The sequence below is a fragment of the Pogoniulus pusillus genome, chromosome 22 (genome assembly GCF_015220805.1).
Source record: "Pogoniulus pusillus isolate bPogPus1 chromosome 22, bPogPus1.pri, whole genome shotgun sequence".
NCBI classification, from domain to species: Eukaryota; Metazoa; Chordata; class Aves; order Piciformes; family Lybiidae; genus Pogoniulus; species Pogoniulus pusillus.
The window spans coordinates 12,869,030-12,881,757 of NC_087285.1; the positions used below are offsets into that span (position 1 = coordinate 12,869,030).

The 12,728-nt window shown below is 40.8% G+C and overlaps 1 protein-coding gene across 1 annotated transcript; it reads left to right on the forward strand.

The window, feature by feature from the left end:
- Window positions 1-7,987: 7,987 nt before the first annotated feature.
- On the forward strand, window positions 7,988-12,340 carry LOC135185001 (ovomucoid-like). The gene is made up of 4 exons (XM_064161303.1): window positions 7,988-8,082; window positions 10,140-10,159; window positions 11,151-11,278; window positions 11,737-12,340. The coding sequence occupies exons 1-4, from the start codon at window positions 8,019-8,021 to the stop codon at window positions 11,780-11,782; spliced, it is 258 nt and encodes an 85-aa protein (XP_064017373.1). The 5' UTR covers window positions 7,988-8,018; the 3' UTR covers window positions 11,783-12,340.
- Window positions 12,341-12,728: the final 388 nt, after the last annotated feature.

A 12,728-nucleotide genomic window follows, 5' to 3' on the forward strand; every position in this document is an offset into this window, starting at 1 on the left:
TTTATTTATTTATTTATTTATTTGCATAACGTTATTTATTTAGCTATTTATTTATTTATTTGGTTATTTATGTGTTTAGTTGAAATGTATCAGCAGAGAAAGCCTTTGCTGCATGAGGCAGCTCTGTATCATGTCAGGGCCACCCTCATTGTCCAGTCTCAGGGCAGATGTTTTAATAACAGAGGGCACTGAAAGTTCAGACTCCTGGAAATACTTGCTGCTGCATTTTGTCAGCTGTTTTGTGCCCACATCATGTTGATGCGCAGCTAGTGAACACTGCAAATGGTTGTTGTGAAACCCTACACTTGGCAGCTGAACCTGAGCTGCATCAGAAGCAATGGGAGCTCTGTGGTTCAGTCTTGTTACCACCTCACGTGGACGTGAAAGGAAATGGGAGTGAGTAGCTGAATATAACACCTCCTAAATAAAACTAACTCTATTTCTTCCATGCTTGCGATCATTAGAGGTTCTTTATTCAGTGGCCCATGTGTACCCAGGGCATCTCTTGCAGTGGTTTTCTGACAATGAAATTAACTCAGACCCACTGTGCCATGGGCAAAACCACAAGGCACAAGTTGTCAGGAATCTGCAACTGAAACCAAGGCAGCTTAATTAATTTAAAAGTTTAACTGCAGTGGACCTGATATTTCAGAGAGCAATTGGTTTTATATGTGGATGTTAAACATCTAAAGTTAGAGTTTTGGAATACAGATTCTAATAGTTCATTTTAAAAGCATTTCTCTACTGTTGCAACATGTGCTAAGTGTCTGCAAAGGACCTTAGGTAAAACCCCTCAGGTTTTGGTTCTGAACTGCTTACAGTGTAAGTTCCCAGGTCTGGACAGAAGCAGAAGCTTGCATCGAGGAGGGCAGAATAAATCTAAACATCTCTGAAGATTTAGACCTTATTCCCTGATACAAAATCACTGCAATTAAAGAAAGATTGTGACCATGCTTCCTTTTTCTCCAGACTTAGCAATGAGTAATTTAAGATATTTAAACATTGGAACATGGAAAAGTGCCTGATGTCTCAGAAAGCTGAATAATCTAACTACAAGTGCTGTTAGTATTTATGTGCTGTACACATCTTATTTCTGCTATAAATGCAATTTACTGTGCTTGTTTTACAAAGGAGCTAATAAAAAAATGCATCTTAAACCCAAGAAAATTTGGTTTACCTGTGATCTTTCAAGAAGGTTGGTTAATAGACCTCTTCAGTTTCCTACCAGAATATTATACACTGTTTCTGGGGAGTCTTTGGGGAGAAGTAACACTACTGATTAACGCTGCCAAATTCATGGCTTGTAAAACTATGCAGGACAACACAGAAAAGTGATGTCTGTTACTCAACACTCTTTCCTAAACCTTGTTTCATTTGCAGTCTAAGAGCATATCTAAATTCACTCACCTTTGTGGTCAGGAGGTTTGCAACTTAAACCAGCCTGACATAGATCTTGAGGGTTTTGAGGTTTCTCTTTTATACTGTTGGTACAGGGTTCACAATTACTAGGACTTTTATGTTCTTCAGATGTCTGGGTTGAAACTCTGGCACCATTGAAATCAGTCATTGAAACCTCTCCTTAACTTTGATTCAGTCTGGTTTTCACTCTCAGAAATACTCAGGCTAAATTTGCACATATGCTGACACAGACCTCTAGAGGAATATGACTTTCTGTGTCATGATCCCTTAGGGTTGAGGGAAACCTCCTTAAAGGAGGATTGTGAGGTAATGGGGAGTCAGTAGTGAGAAAAGTATTGTCTAAGATTCTACAGAAAAATAACAAAGCACAGTTTGAAATTGCCCCTTTATGTGCAGAAAGCAAGTTAATTGTAAGATGGCTGCTCTCTGAGACATAAAGTTGCCTTCAATCCTTACTTAGCCATTTCCTGGGCCTTATACAGATCCAAGTACCTCTGAATATCTGCTCTAGAAATCATGAGAGTCTCCCATCGGAGACACTCTCTAGACTGTATAAAAAAGTGTTCATATCACAGCACGAATGTTCAGTACAGTGGCTCCAAACACTGGAGATTGCTTCCAGTCAAGAAAATATTAACAGTTTGATGTGCCAGTTAGTCCTTGTACTTCTCTTTCCTAATTTCTCTCCCGGTTGCTTTACAAATAATCTAGAAACCTCCAAAGTGTCATGATGCACAGACTCAGGCTGCACAGTGTACAACCCACCCCTGCTCCCCCAAACTTCAGATTGCAAAATCAATGCTTCTGAAATAACACAATGGTAGAACCAAGGTTATTCCTACGGGCCCTAAGGTATGAGAACCATTCATCATGTAGGCACATAGTTAGTGTTCTGTTGGACCCCTGTATTACTGCGTGACCCATCATTCTCTGGGAAGGAGCAGCTCCTCCAGCTTTCTATTTATACTCATCATTCAACATGTGGCTTTAGCTTTTGTCTACCACACCTACCTAAATCTGCACTGAACGGAGACTGACTAATTCGCTCCAGGGCTTTTTGTGGGTGTTCCTCATCTTAAAAATGCTTTACAAATAGTTGGTGTACTTAATGGGGCACTAACAGGTTGTAGTAGGAGCTTGCTGTCCTTGAAACGCCTCAGCCACTAGAGCTGGTTAAGCAGGCACTTGCTAACAGCAAAAGGGGGGAAAAATCTTATGTCTCATTATCGTTTCTGTGAGATAACTCAGATTATGTTTTCAATTCCAAATACTTCATATCCACCCCTTTTTCCATGTTGACTTTCACCTTTCCCCAATTCTTCATAAGTTTTAGCTTCCCTTCCTAAGTTACATTTGGAATAGGGGCAAACCCAATGCATGTCCTCTAATCTTGTTCTGAGGAGTGAAAAAAGACAAGAAACCTTTCCTCAAATATTTCATTTCAACTGACTCCAGTGGGAAAACTTCAAAGTGATAAACACCTGGGAATTGCATCTTAAAATACAAAATAGAAGGTGGTTTAAAAAGTCCTGTTCAATGCTCACTGCCCAATTCGTTCCTGCTGCGTTAAGCACTTTATGTCTGTTTTGCATGTAACTGTGAAAATCCAGTCATTCAGAAACACCAATGCTATGGCACTAACTCAAAGGATTTGCCAGCTAGTTGCATAATAGGGATCACAGCCTTGTAATTTCTCTCAAAGGGATCAGTAAGATACAAAGAAAGATCAGCTTCAGCCTTTGAAGCAAGCCATGATGTTGGTTTAGTTTTTACTCTCTAAAATAACACATGAATCCTTGAGGTGGGATCTGTCCCAGCTTGACACATTTTAAAGGAAGACTCCTTTGATCTTTCTTAAGGTGTGGAAAATGGGAAACTCACCTTCCTTCAGGCAAGGACCCAAATGTTTCCTTACAGTTTGATACCTTAAGAAATACATCACTTGGTTCTCAAGTTTTCCATTGAGCAAGACTTTCAAAGTCTGATACATTAATTGCACATGGGTGGACAACCCTAACCACCCACACTCAATAAAACTGAAGGAGCCTGTGTTCTGTGTTGTGTATAAACAAGCACAGTGAAATCATTATGAGATCTGAATTCCCACTCATGACCCTGTCAACATCTGTCTTGGCTTGTACCTTCTTCCCAGGTGTAGCTGGTATGTGAGAATGTGTTTTTCCACTACTGGATGTACCATTTTTTCAGCATAGCTGATATCTTCAGCATGAGACACTCCATTAGATGAATGGAACAAGCTACTGTGCATCACTGCTTTGTGGAATGCAGCCAGATAACATTCTGCCATGCAGAAGACAGCAGAGACTTAACTAACGACCTGTGGCAGCAGCGTATTTGCCAAAAATAACAGCAACGTGTCAATAATGGTGACAAACCTTCTCACCCTCACACAAATAGGCACTAATGTCTTCTCAAATGTAGCAGGCCCCCAGTAAAGTGAAAAACATTTGTTCAGCAAGTAATCGTTTTTTCTTCTGCAAAATAACAACTTGGAGAGGTAAGAAGCTGGGAAAAGAGAAGATGCAATGAAACAAGTAGAAAACTATCAGGAGTCCAAACAATACCTCCCAGCTCAGTATGCATTTGCTGATAAGGTCAACATTCACTCGTAATTTTTCAGTCCAGATAGAACAATTTCCATACATTTCAGCATTAGTTGTAGGTATGAAGAGGCCAGCCTTATCCAGCCCTGGCAACTAGCTATTACTAAACAGACCTGAAGGTTGGTTTTCCAACAAACAGCTTTTCTTTTTGTTACTAGCTAAAATCAGTTCAATGCGCTACTCTATTGTCCATGTCTGCTTCAGACCTAGAACTGTGAACACGTAAGGACAAATCTAACATGCCACAAAGTCCTGAAGTAGCTGACTGCCAGACACAGTTGACATTCGTCTATGAGAATCACAGAATCAGTTCAAGTTGGCATGGACTACTGGAAGCCATCTGGTTTCCCACATCCCTGCACCACCACCAGATCATGTCCAGTTTGAAACAGATCCGTTTTTTAATACCTCAATCTCTGTGGGCAACCTCTTTCAATGCTTGATTGCTCTTGTTGTGAAATTTGTTTTCCTCACATCTAATTGGAATTTCTCTTGCTGCAATTTGCACTATTCTCTCTTTTCCTTTCACTGAGCACCTCTGAGAAGACTCTGGATCTTACCTTCTCTATAGACTCTGTAGATGTAGCTGAGGACAGCCACCAGACTGCTGCCTTTCTTCAAAGTGAGTAAATGGCTTCTTTCAGTTTTTCCTATGTTCTTCATTCCCCTCAACATCTTGGTGGTCCTTCCCGGGATTTAAGCCAGTATTTCAGTGCCTTTCTTGTGCTGGGGAGGCCAGAACCGTACACAGAACTCCAGATGCAGCCTTATAAGTGCTGACTGGTGGGGATGTTTTTTGGCTCGACGATTACATCCTTACTAACACAGCCCAGTACACAGAGCTGGACTTGTTTGCTATAGGGCCAAACCACTGGCTCATGTTCAACTCATCCAGCAAGAGAAGAGCTGCTTCATTCTCTTTTCAGTCTGTCACTAAGCATTCTTGAAGACAACATTCTGACCCGTGGCCTACCTGAGGATGACAGGTCTTAGGGTTATCAGATCAGGTCTGTATGAGAACTATCAGGGCAAACAACAAGTCTTGATGGAAAGGCTCCTCAGAGAAGCATTTTTTCAGTGGGCGACTATATTCTCCGGTTGGCTAATAGAAAGCCATTCAGATAGATACAGAGATACTTTGATATCCATTTAAACTGGAGTGGCAACAAATTCTTTGTGGCAATGCTTGTGACCAAATTTCCTTTTGAGTGTATATAAGTGTTATCTCATAGCAGAAAGTCAAAGGGACTTCTGCTTTCTCTCTATGGCATTTCTCTTAAAGCTTTGATACTTAAACATGCAAAAAATCTCAAGAACTCCAAACCTCCAGGCTGACCTCCTGCTGTGCCCTGCTTGTAGTGGGCTGCTATTTGCACACCCTACAGTATGTCTCAGATTCTTATTACAATTGTATCCCTCCTATCTGAGAGGTCCATCCAAGCCCTACAAAGCTTAAGGTCCACTCCTCAGAAAATTAATCTTAATTTGATTCAAAAGCCTTAATCAAAACACCTAAACATTACAAGAAAGAAAACATCCACACCATGTCTTTCCTGCTATGAGGCATTGAATAAGCATCACAAATCCTTTCAACAGCAAGCTAATCTTCAAACACTAAGAAAAATCTGATCCAAAATCTTCCTTCCTCATTAGGCCCTCCAAACACCACAAGTCCTCCCTTCCAACATTAGTCCCCAGAAAATCTTCCTACATCAGTTCAAAAGGCTACAAACAAATGTTTATATTCTTCTACTGGAGAGATGGGATGGACACCGAGATTGCATCAGACTCCAGCACCAAGTTAGACAAGAGATGTAACCAAAGAGACATATTTCCTCATACCAGTGTCAAGGAACTTGCATGTTCTGTCAAGCTGCAATTTTACAGTTTCAAGATATCCTTAAGAGTCTTGTTTGCTCATAACTATTCAGACTAGGAGCAGCTTCTGGGTTGGTTTAGGATTTGCTCTTGTTGCCTCATACTGGTAATTGTCCATCAATCAACAAACAGCTATGTTCTGAATATTCTCCATGGGTTTATACATGCCTTGTGCCAGGCTGTGCAGAAAACTTTGCAGAACAAAAATGCCACTGACATCCCAAAGCAGCAGAACCCAGATCAACACTACTTTAAATCATATCCTCTCTTTTGTGATCTACACTTCACAGGAATATGCACAACCAACCAAGTTAAGATCAAAGCAAAATTTAAGATGAAATCACTGAAGTAAGTGCATTGAAAAAAAAAATCTGCAGGCCTGCATTGGAACTGGAATTTGATGGAAATCACTGAAGTAAGTGCATTGAAAGAAAAAAATCTTTACCTGCCCTGGAACTGGAATTTGATGGCATCATTTGAGGTTTTTTAGGGGGTTGTTTTTTTGTTGGTGGTGTGTGGTGGGTATTTTTGTTTGGGTTTAGTTGGTTATTGGTTTGTTGGTTGTTTTGTTTTTTTTTTGGGGGGGGTGGTGTTTGTCCTTTTAACTGATGAGAAATTAACCATTTACTCATTACCTGCATTCTTTATAGACAAGATGATCTGAAATCCTCTTGGGATGAGTCAAGTTGGGCCCAAGGTCTACCTGACATATTGTAAGCTTTTCTGTAAGAACATTCAGTCCCTCTGCCTTGGTGACATTAGCACATATGATCCTAACTTCTGCATGGGGAAAAAGGCCCAGGCTAGCTTGCAAAGCAGGGAAGGTCACCACTGAAACACTGTGAATTGTGATGTGTGCAGGGATCTCTCAAATTGAGACAATTTGCATATCTACATTGTACACAGACAAAGAGAAGGCAACTCTGGATGGGTGGGTTCAAACAAAGCTATGGGGCCTCAAAACTGCTTGTTACTTTGAACTGTATGACATTAAGACCCAGATCTGATTTTCCATTGTGACTCTGCCCCTGGTCTGTATTACAAAACCAGAAATTTGATTAAGTCACTAATACATTGGTATGCTGGATTTATTTAAAGAACCCCACATGAAATGACACTGATTGTGCTGGAAATGGCAATCAAGAAGCCAAGAGGCAGGCAGCAGGATCTGCTCCATGTCACCATGACATCACACTAGGCAGTAACTCTTGGGATGCACAATGTCTGGGAACTCATCACTTCTCTTTGCTAGGCAGTGCAGTGCTGCGTATTTGCTCCTTCTGCCATGAAGCATTTTTCTTCATCTCTAAACTGGTGGAACTTCACAGGCAGAACACTGACAGGAGTCTCCCTCTCTGGAGATATTCAAAACGCACCTGGATGCATTCCTGTGTGATCTAGTACAGGTGATCCTGCTCTGGTAGGGGGGTAGACTAGATGATCTATTGGGGTTCCTTCCAACCCCTGACATTCTGTGATTCTGTGATCTTCTGGGGAGTCTTCTGGGCTCTGTATGGGGTATTTACAGGACAAACAGACATTTCCAAGCAGCAACCACTACCACAGCACAGTGCGAAGGGCTCAGCAGCCAGCATCACCTGTACCCACAGACAAGGGTCTCTAACGTTTCAGTAGAATAGGAATGAATAATTTCAGCTCTGCTGGTGTGAATCTTTTGGCATGCACTCAGTAAGAATTGTTTTTTCCCTGGGAATTATGCTCAGCTCTGAGAGTCAATATGGCAATAAGAGAACCGCCTTACTGAGTCACTCCTTGAGCCTGCTAATGGAGATGAAACAGTTAATTAGGCAAGGGGATTAGCCAAAGTACAATACATCTCCTTTATCAACACAATCCATGCTGTGACGTTCATCTTTGCTGACCTTCATGTTATACAGAAGACATTCTTATTGATACTACCCATGGGCAACACCTTCTTCTAATTACCTTCTCCACAAGAGGGATTTCATCACCAGGGTTCCAGCTGTGTGCATGTGTGCATATATATCTGCTCTGACAGGCACATGAATGCACACCTAAACTAAACGTGCTGGGATACTCAGAGCACAGCCTGGCTGTGGAGCAGGTCCAGAACCCATGGCTGCCATGAAGATAACAGGCATCTGTGTGCTCCTCGCCCTGGCACTTCTTTGCCTAGCCAGTGAGTAACATTTTTTACTTCTTGATATATTATAGCTGCACTGTTCAAACACTGCAAGCTTCTCAGTCTGCTGCAATGTTTTGTGGACCTGAGTGGCAGAGAGCAAAGGAAATTTGATGCTTGGGTGCTATTTAGCAAGCAATACTGCAGCAGTGGTGTGAATCAGAGGTGCATGCTGCAATGCAACTGAAAACTGAAATGGAAAGCCTCAGAACCAGAGCAGGGTTTAACTAATTTTTAACTTTTTTTTTCTTCCATCTCAGCAGAGAGCTTGGAGATGATGAGGTCCTGGTCCTGTCAAACTGAGCAAGCAGTAGAGTGTTGTTATGCACAGGCCATGTAACATGGCTGTGAATAACCTCCTTATGATGTTATTTTGCCAGGCTTTTGAGGCACAAGTTGCTCTGGGGCAAAATAGGGAGCTAGGAGGGAATTTCATGAGCCTTCCCTTAGTAAAATTTGGGGGCTTTAAAAAAAATTTTCAATTAAAAAATTTGAAAAAATAAGTATATTTAGACTAATTAAGAGTCCAAATCTTCAAAGGTCAATAGCATCCTGAATGTCAGAGAAGAAAAACAATGAACATGTTAAAAGAAAAATTCTGAACACAAGATAATTGTCTTCCATTTTGAATAGAACAAAAAGTTTGCTTTGAAAATTGTCTGAAAAGCAGAATTCTTATGAAAAATGCCATGTTCAATGAAATGCCATGTTTTTGATAGAACCTGCTCTGGCAGGCCTTCATTAGCTGCAGAAAACTAACTAAAGAAATACTGCCTTCATAAGAATTCCAGCAAGTCCCTTCCTTCAACTCTCTGCTTTTATCTTGTCTGCCTTAAAACTATAGATCAATACTTGTCAAGGCACTGGGTTTTTTTTCATCCATTCCCAAATTAGAGAGTGGATACTAAAAGGTTACCTGAGAAAAGGCAGTGGGTTTGTGGAAGCAGATTAAACTTGAACCAATGCCGGAATAACAAAAATCCAGTCAAAGCTCTGGTGGCCTAGATTGCAACTTGACATGGAGCGTGATTTATGTCAGGCTGCTCTGCACTGGATGGCTTTATTGCATGGGAAGATGTAAGCAGCTCCATGAAAGGAAGTTTCAGTGGAAAGCTCAATGGCTTTGAAGACCAAAAAAAGCTACTAGTCAGAAAGACAAGTGCTAGAGCTGTATTGCCTTTTAGATCATAATGCATTTTCTTCCTGCTCCTTCTGACCAGGAGCCTCTGCCTGATACCTTTTATCCCCTGGAAGCAGGAGAATGACAATTAAAGGACAGGAGAAGTACAAAATACATTCCTAAAGAAAGTAGCACATGTGTCACCGTATCAGAGCCAGCCCAATCTCACCTGATTACTTTCTGAGAGGCGTAATTATCATTGTTTTGAAGAAGCTGCTGGAAGCCCCACCTGAGAACAGGGCTCCATTATATTAGATGCCATGGGTATACAAAATAGGAGCCAATCCTTCTGCCAAATAGTTTAGAATCCATACCAACAGGCATGGGAAAACACTTCTAAAACTGACATTATGATTTGGATTGCATTGTCATAATTATATCTATTTAGTGCTACATTTTAGTGAAGGTATGAACCTTAGTAGTGACAGAAAAGCAAAGTATAAATGGGCCACGTGACTTTCTTACAGCCACATCTGAGTCTCTTTAACATAAGCTTGGGAATTAAAGCCCCAGTCATGCTCAACAACTGGCTCATCCCAAACAGACTGGCCATTGATCAGTATATTGACTCTTGGGTCTTCAATCTTTTGCTGGTGAAAAGGGAAACAATATCTTTCATTCCCTCCCTTGACAGAGGCTGTGCTAGCTGCTGACAGGTTTCTAAGATAAACAATATGATAAGGTCCACTTGTTTAAGAGGTTCTGACACCTGGATCTTATTAAACACTGAAAACCTATGTCAGTATTGACTTTCAAGGAGGTAAGAGCCTTGGTGTTGCTGGAAGGGCTGCTACTAATGAATCTATCCTGGCTGTAATTTCAGTGTTCAACAGCGTTTTTTATTTAATGTTTTGTGATTCTGTTTATATTACAGATGCCGACAAAGAGAATGAGGTGAGTCATTCTCTCCTTTGATTCTAGATCAAAATATACAGTTTGTAATGTCATGAGCTTTAGAAAAAACAAACTAAACATAATTGATTTAACAAAATGAAATGCTGCCAAAGTATTGAGGTTTCAAAGAGAAGTCCTGTGTTTGAGATATGTGCTTTCTATACAGTTGTACTGATGAATTCCAGATTCTTTTTTACCTGTAATGCATTCTGGACAAGAAACTGGCAAAGGTCATATTTGAAGTCAGGGAAATCAAGAGTTTTTAAATATATTTATCTGATGATGACACTATAAGGCTTTATTGGTGACTTTCAGATCCTAAATCATGTACACAGAAGTTTTAATTTCTCTCTCATTATCCTGGAATGCCCATCCTGGGGTCAACCTCTGAAAGCAATGAGCCACCCAGCAGTAAAAATCCTTACTCAGATAACCAGAGACAAACTCTTTGGGAGTCCAGTGGACAGAAATGGGGAGTGAAAATCCACACATATAGAACAGGTTTCATATTAGTGCAGCAAATACAGCCTCTAATGCCCAAAGCTACATCAAGATGTATATATAATTCCAGGCAGAGCCTGTTCTACTCTCCACACCACCAAATTATCATCCCCATTTTACCAAATGTCACACATACATATATGGGGCAATTTCACTCAGTTTTCCAGATTTTTTATTATCTAGCCCTTGCTTCTCCCCAGTGGTAAAATGATAAATTACAAGCTAAAGAGTTGTGGATGTTTGTCAGCTGTGCCAGATCTCTAAGTTGCTTTTGCAGCTGGGGCTCTGTTTGCTGCCTCCTGCTTTCCAGCCACACCTTAAAATGCACGAGCAGCCAGGGCTTTTGAGGAGAGGGAAAAGATCAACTGAAGAAAAAACACATATCATTCCAGATGGCTTTCCCCCCGCCATGTATTTATTCTGCAGGTGAATGGAGAGTGTTAGAAAGACCATGGATAGGATGCAAAGAAAAATGTTTATGTATTTGCAGGTAGACTGCAGTGAATACAGGAGGTTAGAGAGAGGAAGACCTATTTACTGTGAAAGACTCTACCAACCCTTTTGTGGCTCTGATGGGAAGACATATAACAACAAATGCTCTTTCTGCAAAGCAGTCCTGTAAGTACAACACCTCATAATTAGTCCTGATAAAGCCAAAATCTGGGCCTAGCTGATTTATCTGGTACTGCCATTCCACTCAAATGCTATTCTTTTTTTAAGGTTCACTACTCCTCTGCTTTGCTGATTAATCTTTCTAGACTAAGTGCTTCTCCCATCAATAGGGTTAAATTGATCTAAGTGAATGACCTTGATATTTGTGTAAGCAACTTCCTAGTCTTGCAGAAGCTACAGAAGTCATAAAGGGTGCAATGAGCAACACAGGCACCCAGACTCAACTCAGGCCATACTGAGAACTCAAAGGTGGCAGTAGGAATATCTTGCTTTTTTATGTCTTGTCTGCTACAAATGTTTGTAGTGTCTCCTCTCTTAGCAAGTTTTTGGCTGAGGACTTCAAAGAAATTTTAGTTCATGTCATTTACTGCCTGCAATGTCTATGTCCTTCTTTTCCTTTGCAGGAGAAGCAGAGGTACCTTATTTATGAAGCAAGCAGGGGTATGCTGAATTCTGCAAGACAGAGAAGAGTGCTGAGAAAAGCTTCACACTGCCTTTATCACAATATCTTAATTTAATTTCATTGATCCTGCCTGTTCTGATGATGGTGCACAAAGCCCAAAGCAGGCTTTTCAGCAGAGCTCTTGTCATTTGCTGCTCCTCTCTGCATCAGTGTCAGGGTTGAACCTTCTGTTCTCCCTGCAAAGCACTTCCTCAGGATTCTCAGGAGTTTCTCAGCTAAGGACTTTCCTGTTTCTATAACAAGTTCATTTTCACATAAGCCCTTCGTCATATATTTTTCCCCACAAAGTTCAAATCTTCTGGCAATGCCACCTGACTTCAGTGGACGCCAGTCAGTGTAGGCGTGTCCTCGGCTCCTTGTCGGTGAAGAGCTTTCTTTCACTTACAGGAACCCTAGCAGACACTTCGTTTCAAAGGCTTCAGCCTTCCCAGTTTTGTAGCTCAATTCAAATCCTCATTTTTATTTCTAACTTTGTACAATTCTGATTCACATATGTTGTTTAGCTTCTTAGTTTGCATGTTTATTAAAATAAACATTGACTCTTCTATTTTGTCCATGGTGATCTTTATCTAGAGAATAAGTTTATTGCAGTCGTTGTTCTCAAATTAGCTATTTCCCAAGGTGCAGAAAATAATCACAGAGCACAAGCTAAGGCCAGAGGTTGAGACTGGAAGACAGAAGTTGTAACACTGAGAGGCAGCACTAGATGGCCTCACGTTACTGGAATTTACCCAACAATCTGATTCCATTATTTTCCCCCTTCAAATTAAGCAAACTGGTAAACTGTAAGACTGTATAAGCTTCATAGTATCATCTCTGTTAAACCCTGCCATTTAAATGTGATCATTAATGATTCTGTTCAATGACTTGTGGCTCTGGATAGTCAACCTAAAAAGACTCTCACAATAGGTCATCTTGCCCTGATGAGTCTTG